Source organism: Geotrypetes seraphini, chromosome 5 (assembly GCF_902459505.1).
Source record: "Geotrypetes seraphini chromosome 5, aGeoSer1.1, whole genome shotgun sequence".
NCBI lineage: Eukaryota > Metazoa > Chordata > Amphibia > Gymnophiona > Dermophiidae > Geotrypetes > Geotrypetes seraphini.
The window spans coordinates 101,914,735-101,934,251 of NC_047088.1; the positions used below are offsets into that span (position 1 = coordinate 101,914,735).

At 41.9% G+C, this 19,517-nt stretch overlaps 1 protein-coding gene across 1 annotated transcript in view; it reads left to right on the forward strand.

Moving 5' to 3' along the window:
• Window positions 1-16,915, forward strand: part of STX4 (syntaxin 4) — a 74,568-nt gene extending 57,653 nt beyond the window's left edge. Inside the window, exons 9-11 of the mRNA XM_033944245.1 lie at window positions 11,430-11,540; window positions 13,060-13,145; window positions 13,262-16,915. Coding sequence (XP_033800136.1) covers window positions 11,430-11,540; window positions 13,060-13,143 — 195 coding nt within the window. The 3' untranslated portion in view covers window positions 13,144-13,145; window positions 13,262-16,915. The remainder of the gene's footprint in view (window positions 1-11,429; window positions 11,541-13,059; window positions 13,146-13,261) is intronic.
• Window positions 16,916-19,517: the final 2,602 nt, after the last annotated feature.

Sequence of the window (19,517 nt, forward strand, 5' to 3'; positions counted from 1 at the left end):
GCTGCACAGCGTGGGGAGCAGCTTCCTGGGCCACACCCCTTCTGTAACAGAACTTATTCTCTGGGGTTTACAGAGACACTGTTCAGCTTTCCTAGGAGGGGAATAATAGGGCAATGTGCTGGCTTGCCCAGCTCTGGTAGAAATCTGTTTTAGGAGCTGTTTCCCTGCCTGTTTGTTATCCCCTTGACTCCATTCAAAGGGCTATCCTTACCTACAGGAACTGGGATAGTTTTAACTCTGACAGTGTCAGATGGGGGATTTCTACTCTTGACAGGCAAATGCCTGTCACAGTATCTATGTTCAGGGCAAGCAGAATGCTTTACCGGACAAGCTCAGGAGATTCCTTCAACCACACGAGGACTTTCAGTTCAAAAATCCTATGCCACATTTTTTTCCCTTCTACTCAGCAGTGTTATTGTGTGAAATGAACACTTTTTATTTCATGGTGTACTTTTCATTACTTGGATCCTGTAATCTCCCTGGTGTCTGCCATGCTGGACTTTCTTTTTTCAGACTGGCCTCAAAACCTCTTCAGTCAGAGTTCATCTTAGTGCTGTCAGCACTTTTTTTATTTTTATTTCTTTATTAAATTTCAAAAAAGGAACAAAGTCCAGTGCAACATGGGTCAGATACCTTTCGATGAAAAAAGTACAATACAAACAGCCAAATAGAAAACCCACACATAGCTGAAGTATACAAGGCAGTGTAATAAAGAAACAAAAATAATCCCTCTCCCAGATCACCCTCCCCCCACTTGTAGGGATCCTTCTAAGTTTCAAGTAACAAAAAGCTTTCAAAAAATAAAAAACCTGAGGGGCAAGTATGCACAACTATACTATTGTTCTCTCTTCCAAGAGATGTATGTATCCCAGACTTTGTAAAAGGATGCCAGCCGTCCAGATTATAAGGCCATTAATTTAATCATCAGAAAAATAAAGTCCAGTTTACGGAGTATTGCTATCAAGGAGGGAGGAGAGGGTGTTTTCCATGCCCTATCCAATACTATTCTAACAGCTACAAAAATATGGGAGGCCAACCTATGGACCCAAGGTCAAATCTTGGGCGGGCTGACATGCAAAAGACAATATTCCGCTTTCCTGTAATCTGCTGAACTAAATTATATATTGACTTCCAAAACTCACAGAGTTTTGGGCAAGTCCACCAAATTTGGAACATATCTCTCTGGTCCTTGCAGTTTTGCCAGCAAGCTCCATCACCCAGATTATATGAGGCTCTGAGGCGGCCTGCTGTGTAATACCATCTAAACAACATCTTATGACCATTTTCTCTCAAAATGCTATCTATGGATACGTGACGCAGATAGAAAGGCTTCGGTCCCATTGTTGGGCTGTAAAGGAGGTTTGAAGGTCCCTTTCCCAACATTGTTTATGGGCAGAGATTGGGTCATTAATATTTACTAGGGCTAGATAGTCTAGAGACTACTCCCCTGCTAGTACCCTTATATAGTGCCTTTTCCAAGTTTGTTTCATCCAGGGTCAAATCATCTGTAGCATAACGAGTCAGAAACGTGTGTATCTGTGTATATCTAAAGGAATCGGTTGTAGTAAGACCATATTCATCCTGCAATGTTTGGAAAGAAACTACCTACTCACCTTCCCTGAGCTGCCCTACAGTATAAAGCTCTCATTTACCTCACCCCAGGAACACATTATCAGTATAAGCTGGTTGGAACTCTGGTAAGTAGCCTAAGGATGTGCTCAAAAAATTTTGTCTATCGGGAAAAAAATTGAGTCCGAATTGCTCCTCATATACGTAACAATCTCTGCAATGGCAGGGGAGTTCATTGGCAAGAGCTCATATAGAAGAGAGCGGTAGCCAGGGTACCGCCCATAAAAATGTGTAAGGGATCCAACTCTGTTCCATCCACACCCAAAGTTTTGACGAGTGGGTCAGCCAATCGTATAAGATTTGCAAATGTGCTGCTTTTATAATACAAGAAAAAATCTGGAACCACCATCCCTCCTGCTCATTTTGGGTGCTCGCACCTGTGGGAGCTGTTTATTCCAAATATATCTATATACCCTACGTTTAAGCTGACGAAAGAACAATTTAGGATAAGGAAGTGGAAGGGCCATAAGCAAAAACAGCAATTTCGTCAGGAGCACCATTTTTATGGCTTGAATTCTACCAGTCCAAGAAATTGTGAGCCATTCCCATTGATCTAACATGGAAAACAATTCTTGAGTATTAGATGGGAGATTTGCCTTATACAAATCTTCCACTTGCCTAGTGATACTAACTCCCAAGTATTTTATACTTTTAGCTGCCCACTGAAAAGGTTAGCAAGGTCTGAGGGCATCCACAAGAAGCCGAGGCGATGTTATATTCAATATCTCCAACTTAGATTAACCTTAAACCCCAATAGGTGACCATATGTATGGAGAAGATTCATAAGGATAGGGAGAGAGTCCTTCGGTTGCTTTATTGTTAGCAAGACATCATCTGCAAATAGGGTGATCTTCAATTTGAACATTCCCCAGGGGACGCCCCTTATCTCCCTGTGGTCTCAGATAGATTGAGCCAGGGGCTCCATCACCAATGCAAATAGCAACGGCGAGAGGGGGGGCAGCCCTGCCTCATTCCTCTATGGGGGGGGGGAAGATAGAAGAATGCGACTGATTGACACTCAAGAAGGCCAAAGGTTCTGCATATATCATCCATCAATGCCCGTCTTCTGCAATATAGAGAACAGAAAAGGCCATACACTCTATCAAACGCCTTTTCAGCATCAAGAGATAGCAAAAGCATTGAAATTTCTTTGAAGCATACTGAATCTCTAAAATTGATTATTCTAATGCCCTTTTTAAGGGCATTTCTCTGAATGAAATTAAACGTTTACAAATTATTCAAAATGCTTCCATTAAACTTATAACTAAAACTAGGAAATTCGACCATGTAACTCCTCTTCTTAGAAAAGCGCATTGGCTTCCTATATCTCACCAGATAACATATAAATTATGCATACTTACTTTTAAATCCCTATTTTATAAAACTCCAGCATTCATCTATAAATTATTAATCCCTTATACTCCAAATAGAACATTGAGATCCAATGAACAAAATCTATTGACGATCCCTTCTCTTAGGGTTATTAATACAAGACGGCAATTTATTTTTTCTGTTACTGCACCTTAAATTTGGAATTCCCTACCTATTTATTTAAGGGAAGAGCGCAATCTGGAGAAATTTAAGAGTAATTTAAAAACTTTTCTCTTTAAAGATGCTTTTGATAATTAGCTAACTAGTTCGCTGGTTACATTTTTAATTCCACTGTACAATATTAAGGTTTTTTGTTTTCCCTGCCTTTTGTTTTTTCCCTGATTGTCTTATTTTCCTTTAATGATTTTGTATTTCATTCTCCTTTTTCTTTGTGTTTATGGTTTGTTAAGTTTGTCTATTAGTCCGCTTGGACGTGATATATTACTAAGTATTGTATTGTTCCCCAAATATTGTAATTTAAAAATGTTAATCGCTTAGAAATATGATTAAGCGATTAATCAAAAATTTTATTAAACTTGAAACTTGAATAGAATGAATTATCTGTCTGATATTATCAAACATTTGTCTTCCCTGAATAAATCCTGCTTGGTCCTCATGAACCAGGTCAGGCAAATACCGTTGTAACAGTTTACAAAATAAATATTCACTAAAATATTAGTCAATCTGTTCTCAGTAAAGAAATCAGTCTGTATGATAGGCATTGAGGTGCATCATTTCCCGGTTTCAAAGGTAAGATTATCGCCGCTAGGTGCCAAGAATGTGGAAGGGCATCTGTCTGATCCAAAGAGTTAAAGACCCAAAGGAGCAGGGGAGCCAAGACAGGGCTAAATCTTTTATAGTAATGGTTCGAGAACCCATCTGGGCCGGGAGACTTACCCAGGGGCAGATTTTTGATGGCCTCCTGATTTTCCTCTAATTCTATAGGACGAGAAAGGTTTTCTGCCGATACTTGTAAAGAGGGCACGGCAACTGCATCTAAAAATTGCTCAATATTGCCTAGTAAGGGAGCATGGTCCAGAGTGTAGAGATCAATATAACATCGCGTTAAAGTGTCACAGATAGACTCAGTTGAAACACATAAAGTGTCATCCAATCCATACACTGACAGAATTGAGTTCCGCTTCACTTGTTTTTTCAATTTGTGTGCCAGCAATCTGCTAGCCTTTTTACCAAACTCAAAATGAGCTGCTTGTACTTGCTCCAATTTTGAAGCAAGGGCTTCCAGGTGTAACTTATATAAGTCGAGCAACTCGTGAATTTGCTTTTTAACATATGTATATGATCTAGAGCAGTGGTCTCAAACTCAAACCCTTTGCAGGGCCACATTTTGGATTTGTAGGTACTTGGAGGGCCTCTGAAAAAATGGTTAATGTCTTATTAAAGAAATGACAATTTTCCATGAGGTAAAACTCTTTATAGTTTATAAATCTTTCCTTTTGGCTAAGTCTTAATAATAATATTGTAATTTATAGCTAAAGAGACGTATGATCAAGAAACTGTTTTATTTTACATTTGTGATTATGATAAACATACCGAGGGCCTCAAAATAGTACCTGGCGGGCCGCATGTGGCCTCCGGGCCGCGAGTTTGAGACCACTGATCTAGAGGTAGGAATAACTAGTGAGATAATTAAATTTGTTGGTGACACAGTTTAGTCAAAGTTGTTAAATCGCAAGTGGACCTTATGAGACTGGGAGATTGGGCATCCAAATAGCAATACAAAGTGCAGCATCTAGGAAAGAGGAAACCAAACTATAACTACATGATGCAAGGTTCAACATTAGTCACTACCCAGGAAAAGGATCTAGGTGTCATTGTTGATTGATTTTATTTGTTATTTACAAGGGGCCGCTGAAAAGTTCTCAGCATGACCAAGAAGAGAATGATATGGAGCCATGAAACTTACATTTTATTCCACACTTTTCTTGACACTTTTTGTTTCATATCATTGAAATGAAAAGTGTGAAGAATAACTTGTAAGTTTCATGGCTTCACATCATTCTATCCTTGGTTGGGCTAAGAACGTTTCAGTGGCCCCCTCGTATATCTCACCAGATCCAAAGTGTGCAGTGGCAGCTAAGAAAAAAGAATGTTAGGAATTATTATGAAAAGAATGAAAAACAAAGCAGAGAATTTTATAACTTTAGGTTTTTAGGTTTGTATCGCTCCATGATGCAACTCCTTGAATAGTATGTGCAGTTCTGGTCATCACATCTCAAAAATATAGTGGAATTCGAAAAGATATAAAGAGAGGCAATGAAAATGATAAAGGGCATGAAATGACTTCCCTATTATTCCTAAATATTCATAAAATCTCTATCCTCCCTCATTTATAAGTCTAGAAGTAGAAGGATCCAAAAAAATATGAATTTGCTTTCAAAGATATGATTTTTTTTCAAAACCTCTTGTTCATCAACCTAGAATCAGACTAACACCAGGTACAGGAAAGGGCATATTGAAGACAGTACCTTGCACAGATTTAATCTTATTTTTCCTCAGAAGATTTTGAAATTGACTTGGTGTCCAGTGTAGTGAGATCTTTTGATGATTAAAGCATTGAAAGACTCATCACCCTTGTGAGTATCTTAAAGAACTCTCTGGTCTAATTATTAGTCAACAGTTCTGTGGCAGAAAAATAGGCTTCATTTGATGAAATAACCACCATTATATATTTCTTGACATGCAGTAAATAATCTGACTCAGCTCTCAAATTCTTCCAGTACTGCTCATATCTTAAAAAGAGCAAAATCTTCTGTAAACAAGGGGATAGATAGCAAAGTTTAATGCCACCCTTAATTGCAAGTACCACTGATCTACCAGGAAAATATACTGAATGCATGCATGCCTGACAAATTTATAGAACCAGTTGGCTAAAAAGGAATTCAGGTTTATTTTACCCCTTCTGTTATGTAAGTGTTCTGGGCAATCACAGATCAAAGAAACTGCCATAAAATTAAACAGTGATCAGGTCTAGGAACTGGCACCAAATTAAGGTAACATGCCACTAAAGAAAAATTATCAGTGTTTGGACAACTCCTCCCACCCAACCCATGTTTCAGTGCAGTAGGGATGGTATGCTGAACCATAGGTGCAAGAAAGAGCCTTATGGGAGGCACATCTGAAGATCCAGCTTAAAGATTATATTTATTGATTTTCAGAAATTAAAATATTAAAGCACATTTCATTATCTGGAATTGATGGAACCATATGGTTATTCATCTGTGCTCATGAGCATACTGTCCAAGGTTAGTACAAGATGGGTTCTGAGAATATTGATGCCATGTCAGAAGGCCATGAGAATTTGGAGATGCTCCATGAAAACCAGGTGAAATTTTTGTATCATTGGGTGACTGAGATGAGACTTGGGTCTATCACAGAGATCCTGAGTCCAAAATGGTGTCAATGTGGTGGAAGCACAAGTCATCCCCTACCCCCAAAAAGTTCAAGACAGAAAAATATGCAGGCAAAGTCATGTCAACTGTCTTCTGGATGATGAAGGTCTTTTGCTTCTGAAGTTCATGCCACACAAGGCGACCATAACCGAGGAGAGTTACGCCAACACAATGATTGCTTTGCAGCAGTCAGTCAAGAAGAAAAGACGAGGAAAACTCACAGCAGACATGCTGCTTCTTCTTCACAACAATGCACCGATGCACATGTCATGACAATCACAGCCTGTCATCCGAGAATGTGGGTTTCTGCAGCTGACCTGGCTCCCTCGGATTATTTCCTGTTATGAGTTTTGAAGAAATCTCTCCATGGACAGTGGGTCCATGGGTAAGGAGGAATAAAGTACATTGAGATAAAAATAAATTAAAGGGGAGGTAAATGGGGGATGGAGAGAATAGGGAAGGCAGATGCTGAACCCAGTAATTTATCTGATGTGCCTGCTTTCTGACTAGAGATTATTGGTCAGCTCCAGAGCTAAGATTTCGCTGTCAGACTATTGGATTAGGAAGAGACTGTATATAGGATTATATGAAGGAATGGTTGTGCTCCATAAATGTTCTGGCTATTTTGTTTTGTTATTTTTTTTTTCTTGGATTCATTGTTCCTCTCTGAGGTTTGTTAATGAGTTCAAGGCTGAAGCGCCAGGAGCAGGACCGTAGAAAACAAACATGAATAGGGATGGAGGAGTAATAGACACTGATTGATTTTTCAGAGGGTTGTGTTCGAGAGGAGCTAGCTAAAATAAAGATAGACAAAGCGATGGGACCAGATGGTGTACATCCGAGGGTGCTGAAGGAACTTAGGGAAGTTCTGGTAGCTCCACTGACTGACCTTTTCAATGAGTCTCTAGAGTCGGGAGTGGTACCGGAGGACTGGAGAAGAGCGGATGTGGTCCCATTCCACAAAAGTGGAAATAAGGAAGAAGTAGGGAATTATAGGTCGGTAAGTCTGACTTTTGTGGTAAGCAAATTAATGGAAACGCTTTTAAAACAGAGAATGGTCAAGTTTCTGGAATCCTGTGGATTACAGGACTGGAGGCAACATGGATTCATTAGAGGTAGTTCTTGTTGACTGGGTGAGCAGAGAATTGGATAGAGGATGTGCGCTAGATGTGTATTTAAATTTTAGCAAAGCCTTTGACAGTGTTCCATACAGAAGTCTAATAAATAAAATGAGTGCCCTTGGGATGGGTCCCAAAGTGACAGGCTGGGTCAGGAACTGGTTGAGTGGAAGGTGACAGAGGGTAGTGATCAATGGAGATCGCTCTGAGGAAAGGGATGTTACCAGTGGTGTGCTCAAGGTTCTGTTCTTTTTAACATTTTTATAAATGGTATTGCTGAAGGGTTGTCAGTTAAGATTTGCCTCTTTGCGGATGATACCAAAATCTTCAATAGAGTAGAAACGCTGGATGGTGTGAATAACATGAAGAAAGACCTGACGAAGCTTGAAGAATGGTCTGAAATTTGGCAGCTAAAATGTAATGCTAAGAAATGCAAGGTCATGCATTTGGGCTGCAAAAACGAAAGGGAATGGTACAGTTTAGGGGGTGAAGAACTTATGTGCACAATGGAAGAGCGGGACTTAGGTGTGATTGTATGTGATGATCTTAAGGTGGCCAAACAGGTTGAAAAGGTGACAGCAAAAGCTAGAAGGATGCTAAGGTGCATAGGGAGAGGTATGGCCAGTAGGAAAAAGGAGGTATTGATGCCCTTGTATAAGACTTTGATGAGACCTCATTTAGAATATTGTGTACAATTCTGGAGGCTGCACCTTCAAAAAGATATAAAAAGGATGGAGTTGGTCCAGAGGAAGTCTACTGAAATGGTGTGTGTGATCTCCTTCATAAGGCGTATGGGGACAGACTTAAAGATCTCAATCTGTATAGTTTGGAGGAAAGGCAGGAGAGGGGAGATATGATAGAGATATCTAAATACCTACATGATTTAAATGAGCATGAGTCGAGTCTCTTTCATTTGAAAGGAATATCTGGAATGAGAGGGCATAGGATGAAGTTAAGAGGTGATAAGCTCAGGAGTAATCCCGGAAGAGGTGGTGGAAACAGAGACTGTGTCTGAATTCAAGAGGGCCTGGGATAGGCACGTGGAATCTCTCAGAAAGAGATAATGGTTACTGTGGATGGGCAGACTAGTTGGGTCATTTGGCCTTTATCTGCCATCATGTTTCTAACTCTATAACTGTTTCTTTATTGATTGTTTTAACTTGTTCTGATCAGATCAGACACCTGTTTTGGGGAATTCCCTGTATCCCTCCTTCTCCTGTCTTCTTCTGAAGGGTTGTTACCAGCCTTGGTATGAACTGAAGGGGGCAGCAGAGACCGCAGAGAAGGAGAATTTGAAATGCAAGGCTTAACATCTGCAGTATGCTCACGAGCACAGATGGATAATCCTGTAGTTCAATTTTGCACCAATAAACTCCAGTAATATCATCATTGGCACAAAAAACCTTCTTTCAATATATTTTAAACAATAGTCAAATGAATTATATAAGCGTTTCAAAACTTGTAATAAGTAAACCACTTATCTGAGCAGTGGAAAGGCATTATGATGCCATCGTTTTGCAGTTAAGATTACCACTGCTTCAGGGCATAGGATCAACTGGAAATATAAAAATTAACTCTAAATATATAGCTCAATGCAAAAAAAGCAAAGCAAAATGTATACATACAGGCGCAATCAACACTCACATCTCAAGACCCGAGTTACTACTGCAATGGTGCCACAGCATTCAAAATGACTAACTCAATTGCAGCTGATTGGAGGGTGAAAACCAGCCCCCATAATACCCAGTAAGCATGGATGTGGAAAAAACGTGCTCCAATAAGGTTGCTAGAAAAATGGAGCACCAGCCAATTATTCTCAGGGACAGATTTCATTCATGAAAAAAAGAATGGATTCCATTAGTAGAAATTAAAACCAGTCAATGGCCTAATTTAATCCTTGTAGTTGCACAGCATTCAAAAGAAAAATCCAGCGTTGCTCCTTCATCTGGAGGATAAGCCTTCTGTTCCCACCTCGGCTCAACGCTGGCACATGATTATGAACGAAACATCTTAAGTCTGTTTTTCAACCTTTTCCAGCCAAGTACCCCCTAAGTCTAACACATACGAACCGAATACCCCTGGCCAAACTCCACCCCAGACCCGCTCAAACTCCAAGGTTTCAAGATTTTATTAAAAATTTGATTAATCAAGGGTAGAGGATGAAATACAATATTTTAGAAAAGACAACAGTTAAGGATAACACAAAGGAGTAGGGGAAAGTTAGTTGAGAGCTGCTTTTTCATAGATTGTAAAAGAGTCCTGAATTATGGAGTAAAAGTGTTTCTGTAGAGGAAGCTTTTTAATGCTCCTTTAAATTTATCAATATTTGATTCTTCCCGCAGATAAGAGGGCAAGAAGTTCCAGATTTGAGGTGCTGTAACGGCAAATGAAGTGGTACGTCGCAGATGAAAAGTTTTGAGGGAGGGAACAAAAAGTAAATTTTGAGAAGATCTTAGAATTCTAGCTGGAGTGTGCGGAATCAATAGCTTATTGATAAAAGCTGGTAGTCTGGATTTGAATGCTTTAAAAATGAGCCGTGCGATTTTGAAAGTGATACGATATGGAATGGGAAGCTAGTGTGCATTTTTTTAATAACAGAGTGACATGGTCATATTTTTTTGCGTTGCTAATAATTTTAACCCTACCTTCTCTTTTTGTCCAATAACCAATTCCTAATCCACAAAAGAACATAGCCTCCTATCTCATGAATCTTTAATTGTATCAGGAGTCTCTCAAGAGGAATCTTTTCAAAGTTTTCTGAAAATCTAGATAAACTACATCAACTGGCTCGTTTTTATTCCTGTTTGTTCACACCTTCAAAGAAACAAGTTGGTGAGACAAGATTTTCCTTGTCTGAACCCATGCTGACTCTGACCTATTAAACATACAGATATAGGGGTGTACCAAGAACTTTCCTGCATATGAGTATAAAATACAGAGCACTCTTTTATTAGCAAAGCACCAACAAATAAAAGATGTGACACAGGGCCATGTTTCGGCAGATAACTGCCTGCTTCGGAGGTCACCATTACTCTTTTGGATGTAATGTGTCAAAAGATGTCAAAGACCAAAGTCTGCATTTGATTAGTACTCGAAGTACAGTGGTGCCTCACACAACGAACTTAATTCATTCCAGGAGCAAGTTTGTTATGCGAAAAGTTCGTTATGTGAAACGCGTTAAGCGCAGTGACTAACGACTGCCTGCAGTGCCTGCGCGGAAGGATGCAATACATCGGCAGCGATCGTGGAAGCTCGGGCGACTTCGTTGTGTGAAACGAAGTTCGTTGTGTGCAGCGTTCGCTGTGCGAGGCGTTCTTTATGCAAGGCACCACTGTACTCTAAAAAGAGAGGCTGTGGCAAGAAAGTCAAACCTTTCTTTTTAGAATATAGCGAGTACTATCAGATGTGAACTCTGTTGGATATATTATGTTAAAAGTTGTCAAAGAACAGAATATTGGTGACCCCTGAAGCAGGCAGTTATCCACCAAAACATAGCCCTATGTCAGGCCTTTTTATCTGTCGATGCTTTACTAATAAAAATGTGCTGTGTATTATACTCGTGTGCAGGAAAGTTCTTGGCTACATACCCCTACTTCTGTGTATTTTTTTGGTTTTGCTATATAAGGGTTTTGGGTTTTTTTCTCTCCTTTGGGTTTTTCTATCTAATCCATTAAACCATGTTTTCTACATGTTCCAAAATTTTATTCTTTATAATAGTTTTCACTACATTGCCCAGAAGTGAAGTCAGGCTTACTGGTCTGTAATTTCCTGGATTATCCTTTGAATCCTTTTTAAAAATTGACATTTCATTGACCACCTTCCAATATTCAGTACTATTCGAAGGTACCATACAAACCCCTTTTCAGATTATTTTTTTCTGTTTCTAATGTTTTTTTAGGGAGAAACTGTTGACCGCATTGAAAAGAACATTTCTAACTCCTCCAACTATGTGGAAAAGGCTCGGAAAGAATTGGATTTAGCTATTGGCAACCAGAAGAAATCCAGAAAGGTGAGTGTCCCTTCCAAAGCCTTGCCCCTTCCCCTTCTCAGCGAGAGACCGTGAACTGTCAGTCAGTGAGAGGCACAGAGGTACAAGGATCCAAAAATCCACAGAACAATTCATCCCTTTCTGCAGTGACACCATTAAATTTTCCTTTTACCTTGGGATATTTTTTTTTCTGCTTCTGCACAGATTTCCAAGATATACCATATTTTTTGCTCTATAAGATGCACTTTTTTCCCCAAAAAAGTGGGTGTAAATAAGGGTGCGTCTTATGGAGCGAATGCTAACTAACCCCCCCCCCCCCCCCAGCTTAATTCCTCCTGCGGTCCAGCACTGTAGGGCGAGAACTGGCAGCCATTCACAGAGTGGCACAGGACAAGGCAGGAAGCAAAAAACTCACATCTGCCTGCTTGCTGCGCTGCTGGTGCCGCTCGGAAGCAAGCAGGAGAGAAGGGCAGGAGGCTGAAAGCTCCTGCCCTACAGTGCTGGACCGCCATTCACGGAGCGGCACGGGACAAGGCAGAAAGCGAAAAACTCGCTCCTGCCTTCTTACTGCTCCGACTCTGCCGCTGGAGAGAAATCCGGAGGAAGGGCAGGAGGCTGAAAGCTCCTGCCCTACAGCGCTGGAGGTAAGGGGGGACCCTGCCTGCTTGCCTCGGGGTGGGGGGGCCCAGTCAGGGGGTGGGGCCGGCCTGCCTGCCTGTCTGTCACTAGGCCTTTCTGCCTGTCACTAGGCTGCTAGGCCTGCCTGCCCTGTCCCATCCCGGCGTGCCCTGTCCTGACCTACCACTAGACCACCAGAGGGGGGACAGGGCACAGAGCCTGGCAGGGAGGGGGACAGGGTGCAGAGCCTGGCAAAGAGTGTGGGGTTGGGTGCAGAGCCTGGCAGAGAGAATTTGGTTCAGAAGGTATTTTTTTCTTGTCTTCCTCCTCTAAATCGTCGGTGTGTCTTATGGAACAAAAAATACGGTAGATTACAACTGAGAAAGGCCTAAAGATCATTTGCAAGATGAAAGGTAGGTAGGGGGTAGAAGGGATCTGGATGTTTCATTGAGGTTTTACAAGAGAGATCAGTAGGAGCCAAGGCAGAGAGAAGTAGGAGGCTTTTAGACCCAAACAATTATTGCAGCAAGCAGTTACATGACCGGGAAGGAGTATTGAAAGTTAGGGAGAGAGAGGATCTAAGGCAGGGGTGTCAAAGTCGTTCCTTGATGGCTGCAATCCAGTCGGGTTTTCAGGATTTCCCCAATGAATATGCATGAGATCTAATAGTATACAATGAAAGCAGTACATGCAAATAAATCTCATGCATATTCATTGGGGAAATCTTGAAAACCCAACTGGATTGCGGCCCTCAAGGAGGGACTTTGACATTCCTGATTTAAGGAATAGATTTGGCAAGACTAAGGTCTAGGCCCATTTGAGAAGTTAGTTTTGTCCAGGGGATTGACGCAGCTCTGTTTCTGGTTTAAACTTAGCTATGAAGTTTAATAATATTAACTTGTTGATTTTGTTTTTCTCTTAGAGAAAGTTGAAGATTGGTATCTGTGTGTCCATTCTAGTGGTGATAGTTATCATCATCATTGTTGTAGCAGTAATTAAAGGATAGGTGTAAGTATCACTTGGAAGTACTTATTCTTCTACATCATTATTGCTGCCATTTTATGGCAGTTATGTTGCAAGAGGAACATAACATAGTCACTGCCTTTTTTTTTCTTCTTTTTCAGGGCTGGTGGCCCATTGTTTCTTGTCAATTGTATCGTGTGGGGACATAAATAACTGGACTAATTGGGCTGAAGGGACATTTTAGTAAAAAAAAAGACTTGAAGCCCTGAAACTCTTTGTTCAGAAAAGGTTATATACAGGGAATTATTCAGAAAAGGTGGTATACAGGGAATTCTTTCCAGAGCTGGATGGAGCTTTGTTCTTGGCCCCTTCACATTGTTTCTGGAAGTGAATATAGACTTTGCACGGAATTTTACTTTACCAAGAAAACCTTGGCCTGCTCGCTGCTGTTTAAACCAGTCATGATTGCTGAGAATTCAAAGCTTCATTTTTACTGTGGTTACTGTTGGATTCCCAGCTCACATCTGCTCAGATTTATTGCTTAAAAATCTTTTTGTTTTTTTTTTGACTCACGATTGTGCCATGATAATAGCCGAAAATGTTCAGATTGTGATGTTAATAACCAAGATCATCCTACCGCTTGAACTTTGGCTCCTAGGAGAGAACACATCCTAAAATGTGTCTGCATGTGCATGTATCTATGTATATATCTCTGTCTATCTCTCTCTCTCTGTCTATAGATAGATATGTACACACACTCGCATATATAGTATTGATTTTACTGGTAAATTAAGTGCATACTAACTAGGCTTCACAGAGCTGTCTTATACACACTTCTCACCCCAAGAAGATCACTGCCATATAGTGACTTTTGTCACTGTATCTTATGTGTATGTGTTTGTGTTTCTTGTCATTAGAGGAGATGTCTGCAATATAGTAGCCCTCTACCTATGTTATCCTTGTTATGTTATCTTACAGTAAAACAGGGGGCAAATAATTAAACTATCCATAGTCTGACAAACCCCACGGGTAGTTTTTACCCTTCAGATTTACAATGGTAATGAAAGAAAACTATGTCAATTTTGTTGTCATTTCTTGCTCCTACCTTAAAAGATATCCACATTCCATGAATTAGTGCCTGTTTCTTGTGCTGGTATTTTTAAAGGCAAAATGATGCATTTAGTTGCCTCTCCTGACCTAACTCTTCCATCTGTATGCCTAGGGCCTAATCTGTAAACAAAAAGGAAGTGGATGTGTGGAGCAGGGAAAGAGAGCAGGTCAGGGACAGGAGCAACAAGAAAAAAGGGGCTGGATTAGGGAGATTGCTTTCTGCTTTGCTCCAGGCTCACGCCTCCCCTCTTCTTACCTACGGGCATCAAGCATCACAATATCTTGTTACTGTGTCTCTGAAAAGAAGTGTTTGAATTGTGCTCTAGGTTTGTCGCCCCCCCCCCCCCCTTGAAATTAAGCATCAAATGCTTCTATAATATGTGGGTAAAAGTATGTGGGTTGATATCTTATTTTCAACCACATAAGAGAGTGGGCAGTAATTTAAAAGAGAATGAAAAAATGGGGATGGAACTGTGCACATCAACCAGGGATACACAACTTGTATAAAGTAGATGAATGTTAATTAAAAGATGAATAATTATTAAAAGTCAATAAAACAGTCTTTAAATCAAATATTGGTTGCAGACCCGACACGCAAGTCATAACCATTGTGATATTCTCACTTATTAATTTGTGTACTTTCATTTATACTCCCGGTTCTATTTGAGATTTTAAGCGTTATGACATTAATGGTGTGGTCTGAAGTTCTTCAATGTGTTCCATGGCAGTTTTAATTTTAACTTCAATTGGTATACTTTTTGTATATGTTTTTCATTAATAATTTGAAAGGATTTCTTTGCTTTTTTGCATTATTGTGCATTGATTTATTTCTGTTATGCAGCAATCACCGACAGTACACAACTGCCATCTACTGGGCAGGTTTGATTCTGAAGTTTATTGTCACATATTTCATCCATCTGTATCTTTTCATCACTTTAACTTATTCACTGGTTCACAGACTCAAACTTAAAATACCATCATTATATCTACCATATGTTTCACATTCACACTTGTTCCACTTGTGGCATCACAATGAACAATTATTTTCACCATTCCACTATCAGGATGGATATTGTCATCCACATGCTTTCACCATCTATTTTTCTGTTACGTCCCTTCCAGATTCCATACGCTGGTTGTTCAATCCCAACCCACAGTACAGGAGTTGCAAAAATCCACAACTTTTCTGAGTACATGCTCTACCCCCTTAGCCTGAGAGCTAATAAACTTATCCAATTACAGTTTCTGCAAGCAGTCTTCAGAAGTCTTTTTCAGTGGCTCTGCTTCTATTTCTTATTTTTTCACTTAAAGTTTGTTTCTTAGTTGCTTCAGTGCGTTGAGACCCCTTCCTGGTGGTCCCCTGTTGGAAGAAAGAACACAATTCCGCGGTGCCAGGCTGATGCTTCACAGAGAAGCTCTGGTGGATCTGTGGAGCCAGCCTGCTGTGTGTCACCATTTATAGTCTTGGGGTCCCTTCCCCTGGGAGTCTGCTTGCCAGTGACCTTTTCACTGGTTTCAAGCGCAGGCTGTATGCGTCTGGAGCGAAACCCACTTGGGTTTCAAGGCACAGGCTGCCTTTCCCACACCTGACCGTATGGATGAGGATCCGTGAGGGCAAAGGTCATAGTCTGTGTCTGGCTGGCTGGCAGTCCAAAGATTTGAAGTCTGGACCCAAATGGAGCTGTTTCTGAGGAAGAGAATCCTTTTCTTTCACTCTAATGCTGTTTACAGCCTCTGACAGTCTGGCACTGTAAGTAAACCTCCATTATCTCCTATGGGAATGTTAGGGGTGGCTTATACAATGATTTTAAAGTCGTTTTTCACAGTTTCTGAGGGTAGGGTTCAGGACCCCCACCTCCCCAGACCCCAAATTGCAATTTTTTATTTTTGTTTATTTTTGCTGTTTTTGGCGCAAATTCATGATGGTGGCTATCTTGGATTTTAAAATCTATCTTTTTTTCCTGTCTCAAAACCCCCTATATTTGACACAAAATTGTTTGGGATGGACTCCCCAGCCCCTAATCTGTTGAATGCAGACATTGATTATGCCGGATCAGCGATTTGTGTACTGCGTGCCATAGCATGCTGGATAAGGGAGCAGGAGTTTCGGACTTCACTTCCTCTGAGTAATCTTGGGCTGGGGAGCTGACTTGAGTCCATGCCTTCTGAGGAAAATCTCGCCCAGAGGTCTTCTTAGAGTCTGGCGCAAAACACCTGAGTTCTGAGTCTAGGGACTCTTTTGGCATGGAGCATGTAATTCAATGGAGTCCTACCATGGTTGCGGAGTGGGCCTTGTCACTGGATTTTATTCAGCTCCTCTGAAAGGCATATTCCTCAGATGCTACTCGTTTGAAGCAGCTAGGTGGTGCATTAGGGCTTTTTTGATTTGTTGTGCCTGTGGTGAAGCTTCCTGTTCGGGGCGCTCTCATTTGGCTGTGCCAGACCTCGAATGCAGTAGTTGCCATGCGGATATTATGATTCTTCTGTATCCTGCCACTGTCTTTATTTTGGATCCGGCTGATGCCTTTGCTGAGACTGGTTTCCTCGGCCGCTCTGAGTATCCAGATTTGGGTGCTGACCCTTCTTTGCAGATTTTTAAGCATGCTTCTGTCCGCCTCTTTCCGGATGATGTTCTGAAAAAGCTCTGTTTGGATTCTCCACCTTTCATTTCTCAGGCTTCAGTCCTGGACCATTCTCCTGTTCCCTTTTTTTTTTTTTGTCCATTGAGTCCATAGCTTCTTGGTTTGGTTTCAGAATAATATGATACCCGGGAAAGCTCTTTCCAACCTTCTAAAGCTATGTCTACATTTATCACCTGGATCCTGATTTTCAGCAAGTTTGAACAGCCTGAGTTAGATTATACTGGTACTGGGTATCCAGCGCACAGCCCTTACTAGTGATGGAGCGTGGTTTAAGGACTCTCAGGATCACAGGATGGATTTTATGTTAAGAAACATTCTTTTGTAGCGGCATCTTCAGGTAGCCAAGTGGTCCTTTATGGCGCAAGCTTGTCATTCCAGCCTGTACAATGCGTCCTCTGTGGAAGTGCATGCCTGTCCTCCGCTGGTGATAGTTGGCGCCCTTTATGATCTCATTCAAGTCTTAGTACAGTGTTTGCACGCCAGTCTCTTTGGGTCCGTCTTTGGACTGGGGACTCTGCCTCAAAGATCATCTTAAGCGAATGTCTTTTCAAGAGCCAGCTTCTTGGGGGTATAGGTCTGAATGACCTCTGCACAGGTGTTGCTAAGCACTGCTCCCTGTGAACATGTTTCGCTAGATGTCTTTGTTCCTCCCACAGGTGTCATCAGGGATACCTAGGTTTTTCCTCCCAGAGACATTCCCACAGTTCCATTTCCAGGCATCCTCAGGTTCCTGTGCAGTGACTGCACCTAAAAAGCCCTGATGACACCAGGGGTTGGGCGTGGCTTCCTCATTGAAGGCTGACTTCTCAGTTTTGTAAAGAGTGGACTCGATTTTCATCAAACATTAGTTAGTCCTCCTTTGCCTTCCTCCGACTTGGTTTCTGGATTCCAGCAAGTCAACTGGAACAGAGTCTAGGGTCCACGATACTCTGCAATGCCTCTTAGACATCAGGATGCTGGAACCTGTTCCAGAACGCAAATTGGGGCTTAGGCAGATACTCCTTATACTTCATTGTACCAGAAAGGCTCAGAGGATTGGAGACCCATTCTGGATCTAAAGTCAGCCAGCCGCTTCTTGCAAATTCCTTTTTTCTGAATGGCAACGAAGTTCACGGTGATAGTTTCTGTCTTTCCATGAGAGTTTCTGGTGTCCTTGAATCACAGAAGTTTTCCTCCATGTTACAATCTACCTGGAGCATCGCAGGTTTCTGCATTTCCATGTCCTGCAACAGCACTTCCAGTTTGCAGCTCTGCCCTTTGGCCTCGCAATTGGCACCAGCACTTTCATCAAAGTGATGGTAGTTGTGGCGGCTTTCTGCCAGCAAGAGGTCCAAGTCCACCCTTCCTGGGACAGCTGGTTGATCCAGGCTCCACCTCGTTTGAAGTGCAAAAGTGCGGTGGAGATGTTAGTACCTCAGTTGCAGGCATTGGTGTTGATTGTTAACTTCAAGAAGAATGATTTGATGCCCTCCTAGTCCTTGGAGTAACGGGCTTCTCTTCAATACCAAGCAGAGTTGTGGGTTTCTTCCCGAGGCTAACAGACAGAAACTTCAACAGCAGCTCAGAACTCTTCTGGACTGCCCGGCTCCCTTGGCCTGACTATATCTTAAGGTTCTGGGGTCCATGATGCAGCCCTGGCCAGTTTATAAGCTCCTGTATGTGTTCCCTCCATATGTGTTCCGACCGTACTCGTTTGGATCGTCTTTACCCTCGAGTACCCCTGCTTATCTTCCCTTGAGCTTCCCTCAGATCAGATGCCTAAACAGAAGGTCCTTAAGTCTGCCACCTTGGAGCCTTTAGCCTCAGCAAGTGGTCCGGTTTTAGGCGCGGATCCACCTTTGCAGGCTTCTCTCCAGACCATGTTGCAGCAACTTGTTCAGTTACTGAACAAATATAATTCTGCTTCGACGCTGCCTCCTGTAGTCCAGCCTGGGCAATCAGCAGTCTCCCGTGAGGTCGAGTCCCTGCTTGTGCCTCACGCTGAAGCTTCACACTCTATGCAAGGAGCAGAGTCTTTGCGAGTGTCTGGTCTGGCATCTACACACACTATGCAAGGAGTAGATTCTTTGCGAGTGTCTGGTCTGGCACCTACACACACTATGCAAGGAGTAGATTCTTTGCGAGTGTCTGGTCTGGCACCTACACACACTCTATGCAAGGAGTAGATTCTTTGCTAGTGTCTGGTCTGGCACCTACACACACTCTATGCAAGGAGTAGATTCTTTGCTAGTGTCTGGTCTGGCACCTACACACACTCTATGCAAGGAGTAGATTCTTTGCGAGTGTCTCAACAGGAATTCTCACACTCCATACAAGGAGCAGAGTCTTTGGGAGTGCTTCGAGATTCCCCAATCCAATCCACTGTGTTTCAGTCTACAGCTTCTAGCCCTATCCATTCACAAGCAGCATTACCTGTTTCCATGCATAGGGCAAGTCTCCTTGATCCTCGAGACCTACTTCCAGATACCACTCTCATTGCCGATCGAGGCCTTCATCGAGACATCCATCAAGGCACCGCTTCCGGACCCTGAGGAATCAGCTGCTTCCATTGCCTCCTCCAAGTCTCCATATTTTTTGGATTGTCACTTCTCCAGAGAGCTTCACCTTCGGTCTCGAGGTCCTCGAGTCCCTCTCGAGGCAGGGCCTCGGCGGATCAGCTGTCTTT